Below are 10,359 nucleotides of genomic sequence, written 5' to 3' on the forward strand. Positions count from 1 at the left end.
ATTGGCGAAAGTCAGTGACTTTTCTATGCTTTTCTATGCTTCTACACTTTTCATTGTAAGGAAGGAAATGCCACAGAATTTAATCTTTCTTTAAATTAAGTGCATAGAGTTGCTTGTTTTATTAGTTGTTTGTTGATTATTAAATATAAAACTTGCTGAAATGTTTTCAGTGTGAGCATCCACTATTTTTGAACACTTTCATCTCGTTTCAACAAAACCGTGATAATATTGATAATCGTGATAATTTTAGTCACTATAATCATGATATTAAATGTTCATACCGTCCCATCCCTATTAGAATGTATTTGGTCTTAATAAACCTATGAATAGCACGCACACAGAAAATACTGCTCAGATACATTGTGCATTCAGTACGGTATATGCATTCAGAATTCAGGCCCAGCAAAACCCTCTGGGTAAACAGAATATTATTACTGGTGCTGGAAACCTTTTTTCCAGACAACAGTGACTAATGTAGTTTTGCCTAAGGTGCTTAGTACAGCTGATAGAGGTAACATTATGTTGATGAATGTGACACAGGAACCCAAATACATTCTCTGCATTACTCATGGGAAAGCTTTTATGTGTGCTTTATCCTGTTAATGGCAACATATATTTTAATAGAGATCTAAATGATTAGGGCAAACATGTTTAAAACATGTTGTGTCACAGTTATTAATGTTCTACAATTTGTACATGGAAAAAATACACGGATACTAATATTGCCCTGAGCAGGAAAAAGCAGGACCGCACACACACACACAGGTGCACAGGTGTAAATGTTTCCTGAATGAACAGAGCTGCTCTGGGGGGGTTTATAGGCACTGGGCCAAATATGCAGCTACACTGGTGAAGACATGACAGCAGGTGTGACTTCTGAGTAGAAATCATGTAAATGTCTTTCTTTTTTCTGCAGAGCTGCATCGGTGCGCTGTGTTCTGTCTGCTTCAGCTGGGTGGAGAGATCTTTGACACAGACATGGTGATGGTGGACAGGACGCTGACAGATATCTGCTTTGACAACACAATTGTCTTGTAAGTGTGCCTGTTTGTTTTGTCAGTTTAACTGTTTCTGGACATTTATTCCATACAAATAACAGTGTTTGATCTGGTTGTGACTTCCAAAATAGCTATAATTGGTTTGTAATATTAAGTATATTAATTGTACACTTAAAAAAAAAAAGATAGATGGATGGATGGATAGATAGTCTTCAGTCACATGATCCTTTAGAAATCATTGAAATATGCTGATTTAGTGTTCAATAAACATTTCTTGTTATTATCATGGAGTCGTGCTGCTTAATATTTTTGTAGAAAGTTTTTATCAGTTTTGAAAGTTTGAAAAGTAGTGTTGATTTAAATCCAGATTTTTTTTAACATAAACATCTTTGTCACTAGTGATCAGAATAATGCATCATTGATAAATTCATTTCTTAAAAAATAAATAAATAAAATTCTTATTGACCCCAAACATTTGAACAGTATATACTGTATTTAATTAAAAAATTGCACTATATTGATATTAAATGTATGTAGTAATACAAAGTGTTTCCTGTGTGTAGTAATGAGGCCGGTCCAGGGTTCGAGCTGCGGGTGGAGCTGTATAGCTGTTGTTCAGAGGAGGACTACTCAGCAGGCAGCACACCGCGGAAGCTGGCCAGCAAGCTGAGCTCATCTCTGGGAAGGTCAGCAGGAAAGAAAATGAGGGCGGCCTTGGAGCCCGGAGCCTGCAGCGCCACTAGCAATGGAGGAGGAGCGACAATCCTGCTGCCTGTGCCCTCTGTACAGTAAGTGTGTAGAAGCACACACATAAACACTGCTGCTACATCAATCAGATATGCTAAAAGGATTGCTGTGAACCGTGGAACAGTGATAAACTTATGTTCAATGATAAGAAAATACAATAAGCAGCATACAATACAGGTTAAAAGTCTGGGGTCGGTTAGATTTTTTTAAAAATGCCTTTAAAAGTCTCTTATTCTCACCAGGACTGCATTTATTGGAACAAAAATACAGTAAAAAAAATATTGTGACAATATATTACAATTTAAAATAACTATTTGCTGTTTTAAAATTAATACAGTCTTTAGTGTCACATGATCCTTCAGAAATCATTCTTATTAGCTTAAGAAATGTTACTTATAATTATCAATGCCACTTTTGATCAAATAATGCATTCTTGCTGAATAAAAGTATTAATTACTGAAAAAAAGAAGAAAAAAAAGTTACTGACCCCAAACTGAACATTTTGTAATGGATTTTCAATCATTTATATTCACTTGTCTCAACAATTGTTTGTTTCAGGGCTTTTCTCAGCAAATTATATATTGTATATATTGTACATTTATTCACAATTTATTTGATTAGTTTAACATTAATTTATAATTGTATTTATTTGTATTTGATTGACAGTCATAGTTCAAATATGTTTGCATATTGCTTTCTCTCATTGTGTTCTGTGTGTTTACAGGGGCCCCAAATATCATCTTTTGGCTCACACAACCCTCAGTCTCTCTCACGTCCAGGATAGCTTCCGCACACATGACCTCACCATCACTGGAAATGGTGAGCTGCTGAAACTTTTTTTAAAACTTGACTTTTTGTTACCAGGAACATCTTTATTTAGAAAAAAATAGGTAATTTGAATATAACAATTTGATTCTTTACTTTTTTTTTTGATTGATTGATTGATTGAAGTAACAAAGTGAGATGCTTTGTCTGATAAACAGTTTGTAACATCCAAGTTCTGTCAACAAATGCCTTCTGGGGTTTTATTTAAAGGACATTAGTTTTATGACATGCTAGTTTTCTTCACGCTGCAGTCAGTGTGTGTTGTCAACGTCTGTCAGATTTATTGTGTTAGGGTCATGCTCATAAACCTCTCTGGATGGCCAGTCATTATGTGTGAAGGGCCAATAAGAGGCGCTTATAGCCCCCTTTATGTGTGAAGTGTTACTGCAGCCATTCTTACGGTCTGAGTGTGGGCTGCTCGCTCTTGCAGATGATAGTTTAAAATATGTACTAAAAATATAGGGAGCAAAACATGATGTCATTTGAATAGCTTGTTTACTTGGGTTTTAAAATACAGTTTCTTTGTCTCTCTGTAGAGGAGTGTTCGTACTGGCTGCCTCTGTATGGCGGGGTATGTTGTCGTCTGGCTGCTCAGCCTCACTGTATGACACAACAGATGATGAGTGGCTGTCTGAGGGTAAAGGTGGGTTGGAAACACATGCACTCACTCACTTCAATCTCATATTTCTCCATTTCAATTTTCTTTGGCTGAAGATCTCCTTCCTTTCTCTCAAGCTTGGAGGTGAGCCACAAGGATGGACAAATGTCTACGGTGTTTTAAAAGGAACAAATCTCTTCTGTTATCATCAAAAAGAGGACATGGAGGCCAAAGTGGAGCCTGTCTTGACTATTGGGATTAACAAAGTAAGTTCTGTCCTATTCTGGAAATTTCAAGCGTGCTCATTTATGCACATGATATCAGGCTCATTTTCTGCTTTTGGAGATATCATGAGATATTTTTCTTTGTGAACATCATGAAAGTACTCTTTCAAATGGATGGTTTCTTTTTAGTCAGTCAGAATGTTTCTTATTGTGTCAGTAGTTGAATAGATGTTTTGTTTGCCATGCACTGGGTCTGGGTCTTTCACTGCCCCTAGAGAGAGCCGAGTGTCATGAGCACAAAGAGCTTTTTTTAACATCTGAGAGCTGCACTGTGAGTCTGCACATTCCTTAGCTCTCAGGTGACTGTTTTGCACTACGCTTTCTTTACTTTCGCTCTGCTGCAACCCTCTGGTTAGAACTGAGATTACTCTTTCATTCTGCAAAATATGTGCAAAAGCTTTCGCTGCAGGTATTGCTATTGTATACTATGAATGTGAATTCATTAAAATTTGGAGAGTGAAAAACTAACATTTTACATTATATACTTTAGATATTATAATAATATGCAAATATTCATTCTGAAATAAACTCAGTCAGTCTGTACATTATTCTCCTTATTACATTGCTCCACACCTCATAAATAAATGTCATTCAATTTGAGTTTTAATTATTTTACATTGTTAGAACAGATAGAAAGTAGACTCATTTACATTTACATTTAGCAGACATTTTTATCCAAAGCGACTTACAAAGGAGGACAATGGAAGCAATCAAAATCAACAAAAGAGCAATGATATACAAGTGCTATGTCAAGTCTCAGTTAGCATAATGCATTACATATAACAATAATAATAAAAAAAAACTATATATATATATATATATATATATATATATATATATAATTAGAATATATAAAAAGATATAGAAAAAGAATAAAGCTTTTTTTTTGTTAATTGTATAGTAAATAAAAAGAAAACAAATAGATAATACAAAAAGAATAGAGAAGCTAGTGTTAGTAGTGAGTAAGTGCAAGTCTAAAAGTTTTTTTTTAAAGAATAGAATTAAAATAAGAGAGTGCTAGACTCAGTGTTGTCGGTGTTGTTTTTAAGTATACATACATATGTGAGTATTCAACACACATATGATTTTGTTTCAAATTAGCATACTTTTATTTTCCACTGAATTTTTTTTTTCTCAAACTGATCATAAAACCATCTGATTTTGGCCTTCAGTTATATACTGAAATATACACTACACTTCAAAAGTTCAGGGTCAGTGGGATTTTTTATTTTATTTGAAAGAAATTAATATTTTTGTTCTGCAAGGATTAAATGTGACCGTGAAGACAATTGTAACAAAAAGTCATATTTCAAACATGCTGTTCTTCAAACGACTTCTTATTAAACAAAGAATCATAAAAAAAAACTCGAATTCTGTCATTAATAGCTCACCCTCATGTCGTTCCAAACCCGTAAGACCTTCGTTCATCTTCAGAACACAGATTAAGGTCAATTTGATTAAATCTGAGAGCTTTCTGATCCTACATAGACAGCAATGCAACTGGCACATTCAAGGCCCAGAAACACAGTAAGAAAACCTTTAAAATAGTCCATGTGACATCAGTGGTTCAACCTTGATTTTATGAAGTTATGAGAATACTGTGCTAAAAAAAAAAAAACATTTAAAAATTACTTCTCTTCCGTGTCAGTCTTCAAAACGCATTCCCAGTAGAACCATGACGCATAATTCATACTGACCCCAATCTGTAGAGTATATTATATCATTTTAGGTTAATAATTTCATTTTTTTTTTTTTCTGTGTATCTCAGGAGACAAGAATACGTGCCGCAGAGAAGGATCCTCACAGCAAGGCACAGAATATCTGTATCACTAACCAGTATGGAGGAGAGGAGGTGACACACACACTAGCTGCAGACAGCAGAGAAGACACACAGCGCTGGATGGAGGCCTTCTGGCAGCAGTTCTTTGATATGAGTGAGCACATGAACTCTAAACTTACTAGAAAGCCATAAGCCACACAAGGGTGTACATTACTGGGCAAATAACCCTTAACTATGTTAAAATCATTATGTCAGCCCTTGAGTGGCTTTCTGCTTTTGCCAAATGGTGACAACAGCAATATGCTGAAATACATAATGCTCAATAATATAATAATAAAAAATATTTGAATACATACAGTAGATTATGCCAGGTGATATAATGCATTGGCCTGACTGTGAGTTCAATGCTCTTGGCAGAAAAGTTTGACTAAGCTGCTTGCTCCCTCTACAGGCCAGTGGAGGCAGTGCTGTGATGACCTGATGAAGATTGAGCTGCCTTCCCCACGCAAGCCTGCCATTATCACACCCAAGCAGGGCTCCCTGTACCATGAGATGGGTGAGTGTGTTTTCACACATTTACAGAGGATGTAGCAGAGTTTGAAACTCTAGATTGTCACAAAATAAAGCCAAGCGACACAATAGGGCCATGTAGGTAACAGCAGAAATAATGCACCAGCACAGATATGCCTGTGAATCTAACATTAATGTGTGGATTGAACTGCATGTCCTCGTCCTCTGTCAGATCGGAGTCTTTCTCTTTATCAATTTATTGCCTTTTAACTGCTAAATGGAAAGTCTGCTGTTTCTGACTAACTGACATTCTTTTCTTTCTCTTCCTCTGTCTTATTTTCTCTGTGGTTTTTATGTCTGTCCCTTCACTGTTGTTTTCCTGTCTGTTTTTTCTCTTCTCTTACACTTTGTTCCTATTGATTTTTCATACACTCTGGTATTTTCCTGGTTACATGCCTTACATTTGTAATCCAAACATCCATCCCATGCATTCCTCAACCACTGTATCATTATTTGGTTGATAAATAAACACTCATTCCCGTGCCCTCCCCACGACCCTGCATTTGTTGGCCCCTCGTGTGTTTTGCTGGCCTCCCCCTCCTCAGTGGCCCCTGCATCCGGTGAGGGGCTTTTGCTGCAGGATAATGCTGTCTCTGCTGAGATCCGAGCTCTGCTCTCCTCCTATTACAATGACAGGTGAAGTAACTCTGATGAGAAGTTACCTGAGCCCACCCTCTACTGGCCCACGTGATCCCAAGCCTTTTTGTCACTTGTGTGACCAGGAGTTTTTACTTAAATTATATATACAGTTCTAACCTTAATATAAATTAAATGAGTATTGTTGTTGTTGTTGTTGTTAGGTATTAGATGGAACCATAATATATTGGCGTATATACACTGCTTTAATTTATACTTCTTGTAAATTGTTTTAAATTTAATTGTATTTTATAAAAAAATAATATATGTGTGTGTGTGTGTCTATATATATATATATATATATATAAAATTTGTAAAAATAAATACTAGGTGACAACAGAGTAAATTTATTTATATTCATTGTTTTAATTTATTAGTTTTATTTGAACAACATTATTTTTTACTTATTTAATAAAAAATTACGTATTTTAAAAAGTTAAAATATACTAATAAAAAATACTGAAATAAACTTGAACTTTTGATGAACTTCTTATTCATTCATTTATTATTTTACTAATTTATATTAAAACGTTTCTTTCTTTCATTTCTTTTAACTTTTTGAACACATTGTATAATTTTGTTTTACATTTTAATTGTTAATGTAAATTTTACATATTAATGACAATGAAAGGGCAAGTTAATAATTTAGTTGTTAATTGTTTCAGTTGTACTCATTTTATTGTGACCATTTTTTATTGTGTAATTTCATGGTTTTAATTTTAATAACTGTATTTTACTAATTTAATTATCATAAAATATGCTTTCAAAAAATCATTAGATTCCAACAATTAGCTTGCCAGTCCTTTAGTATAAGAAAAAGCTCAGTGGTCACAAGTAACAAAACATGTCCCACTCTCGGCAAGCAATCATATAAACCATTTTGGAAATTTAGGGATGGTTTATCAAAAGACAAATGAAGCTTGCAACTGAAAATCAGCTGTCGTTTTTTTTGGAAACAAGTTTTTCATTATGGCTTCTGTTTCTCTTTCGCCACAGTTATTGACACGTCTGATGACATCGGAACGGTCACTGACATCCTGGCCCGTCGTATTGAAGAGTTTGAGCTAAGGGCCCAGCTCGGATCTCCGCCTCACTGGATGGCTTTGTTTGATGAAGATCCCCCGAGATCCCCTCACACCCCTCAGCACCTGCCGCCCCACTCACCCAGTCCTCGCCTACACAGCCGCCAGCCCCGCAGCCCACGCTGCCAACGCACACCCGCCCTTCTCTCCTCCAATGCCAGCCTGACCTCAGACAGCGACAGTCCCGCCAGCATCAGCCCCTGTTTCCGCCAAGCATGGTCCCCTGTCACCTCTTCCTCCTCGGGTCGCTTCCGCCCCCGTACCCTCTCCCTGGACGCCAAGCTCTCCACTCTGCGCGGTCGGGGCTACAGTGGCTACCGGTGCAACTGCCAGATGCCCACGGCCAGCTCTGTGTCTCCTCGCCCCACTCAGACTGCTCTATCCTGCTCCAGTTCAACTTCCAGCAGCAGCTCCAGCGAGGGAAGCAACAGTCAAGAGTCAGACCTGGGCTTCTCTAGACCGTCTGGTGCACGCCGCAGCTTGATGAACCTGAGAGCTAAGCTAGACCCCAGGAACTGGCTGCAGAGTCAGGTGTAGTGGTCACACTTCTTCTGATTACTGTCAGAGCCATCACAACTTCCTGTGTCCGCCTGGAAAAAACTGGAATACCTGAGGTCATGTTTGCTCAATGTCTGTCATTGTGTTCTCTTTACATAATAACATCAACATGAAAAACTTTTTCTTCACCTCAGCAATGGGAATTCAGTACTCTTAGTTCTAATACACTACTAATACATAGCATTACACATTGTCTCTTCATGAAAGCTGATTATTTTGGGTCTTTGGAGAGTGTGTAGATGTTTTAAGAGAGACAGACTCCTGGACTGAAGCAGTTGTCCCGAGTACTCTTGGGTCAGTCATTGTGTCTGTGTGCACTGTTTTAGATGTATGCTTTAGAAAGTGCTGTCAGCATCAGATCTGCTGAGTATTCATCATCACTCACATTGAAGCTGGCAAATACACTAGCGTTCAAAAGTTTGGTGTCAGCTCGATTTTTAAAGTCTCTGATGCTTTCCAAGGCTGCATTAATTTGATCAGAAATGCAGTAATATTGTGAGATATTATTATAATTCAAAATAACTGATTTGAATATTAAAATATTTTCAAATGTACTTTATTCCTGTAATGGCATAGCTGAATTTTGCATAAGATCCAATTGAAATGCATAATCATTCTGATATGCTGATTTGGTGCTCAATAAATATTTCTCATCTCTTTACTGCCATTTTTGATCTATTTAATGCATCCTTGCTTAAAGTTCTAATATCTTAAAATCGTATTGATCCCAAACATTTGGACGCTAGTGTATTTCAGCATCAGTGATCTTAGAAACGTAGTATTAATAAACCTAACATGTGAAAGACATGCTTTTTTTTCAATAGTTGATTGTGTGATAAAGGACATTACCAATAACTGACTTTCTGTCTAGGCACTCTGTCACTTTTGTTGATGTTGTGCTGTATGGGTTTTTGGACATATACTGACAACTTGTGCTTTGGATCCGATATCACACAAAAGCAACATTTTTCATTTAGAGACATATGTGGTTGTAGAAATGCTCTATTTCAGCTATGGGTCCATTTAATCTAATCTCAAGTGTCTGGTAATAGAAGGGTTACTGAGTTAAACTGACCAGTATTTTGCTGGTCCAGACACATTCTATGTAAAATGAATCAGCTTTTTTATGCTATTAATGTGATTCATATCTAACAGTACATGATTTCATACATATTTTTTAAAGTACTATATGTTTCTTTTTGTGACACCTGAGGAAAATTGCATCTTACAATATCTGCTATAATGTCTGTTTGCATGGCTTCAGAATATATGCAAAGGTCCAGACGTCACAAGACTCCGTGTTCAGGTTTATAATGATGGGATATAATGTGACTCTGTTTACTACCTGTGCTGTGACTGTAACGACCTCAGGATTACTGTACATACCTTATCTCACTCAGCAAATGTGAACCCCTATCAAAAATCAGAATGCACATTAACTAGGATTCAGCACAGTGGCTGGGAGCTGAACGATTTGGGTGCTTTGTTTTGAGTCACTACATTAAAGGCCTGTCTGGTGGAGTAGGGTTGCAAAGGCACTACTATGCAAAGCTACAACAGCTCTAAGTTAATTGGGTTTTCTAGATTTCATTTACATCAGCGGTACATGCTATATTTTTCATATTTTCCTTTTCCTTGTTGGCTTGCAGGTCAGTGTTGTCAAGCACTTTGAGTGTTTCAGTGTCATATGGCATCTTCCAGCTCAGATAGAGTGTGTATTAATTATATTAGCAATATTCACAATATCGAAACTAGTTGGATAACTATTATTGCAATTTCAGTAAAAGTTACAGGTTAACATTTCTGTAATTCAGAAAACACAACTGCACAATATATTAGGTATCTAAATCTGTATTGTATTATCTTATTTTTTTCATATGAGGGTAAAAAAAATTTAAGATGGAGGTTTTCTTTATATAATTACATGTATAGTGTATTACAAATATCCGAAAATTGAAAGACTAGAAATGTCAGACTAACCTTTCCTCTTAAATTAAGAAGTAGATACTTAGTACTTGATGCTACAAAATGAACAGTTCTCACTCGAAGGGCCACTGACTTGTATTTAAAAACCGTACATTCATTCAAACACTGTTTGTTATTGTAAAGTTTTGTCATTTTGTGCTTTTATTAAAGTTATATTTTATCATATGCATTTTTGTTATAAATAAAATGATATTGACATTTTATCAGAAGCTCTAACTATCCTGGTAGATTTCAGCAAGTGGTCTGCATGTCTTTGGACATATAACTAATAGATTCATGTACAATAACGAATGAT

At 36.2% G+C, this 10,359-nt stretch overlaps 1 protein-coding gene across 5 annotated transcripts in view; it reads left to right on the forward strand.

The window, feature by feature from the left end:
- rtkna (rhotekin a) overlaps positions 1-8,261 on the forward strand; it is a 72,696-nt gene extending 64,435 nt beyond the window's left edge. For 4 of the 5 annotated variants that reach the window (XM_059550230.1, XM_059550232.1, XM_059550231.1 and 1 more), the window contains 8 exons: positions 917-1,034; positions 1,562-1,786; positions 2,470-2,564; positions 3,107-3,213; positions 3,306-3,434; positions 5,221-5,386; positions 5,684-5,788; positions 7,435-8,261. In XM_059550230.1, coding sequence (XP_059406213.1) covers positions 917-1,034; positions 1,562-1,786; positions 2,470-2,564; positions 3,107-3,213; positions 3,306-3,434; positions 5,221-5,386; positions 5,684-5,788; positions 7,435-8,057 — 1,568 coding nt within the window. In that variant the 3' untranslated portion in view covers positions 8,058-8,261. Of the gene's footprint in view, positions 1-916; positions 1,035-1,561; positions 1,787-2,469; positions 2,565-3,106; positions 3,214-3,305; positions 3,435-5,220; positions 5,387-5,683; positions 5,789-6,347; positions 6,439-7,434 lie in introns of all 5 variants that reach the window. The other variant, XM_059550234.1, reaches the window with a different exon arrangement.
- Positions 8,262-10,359: the final 2,098 nt, after the last annotated feature.

Source organism: Carassius carassius, chromosome 5 (genome assembly GCF_963082965.1).
Source record: "Carassius carassius chromosome 5, fCarCar2.1, whole genome shotgun sequence".
Lineage (NCBI taxonomy): Eukaryota > Metazoa > Chordata > Actinopteri > Cypriniformes > Cyprinidae > Carassius > Carassius carassius.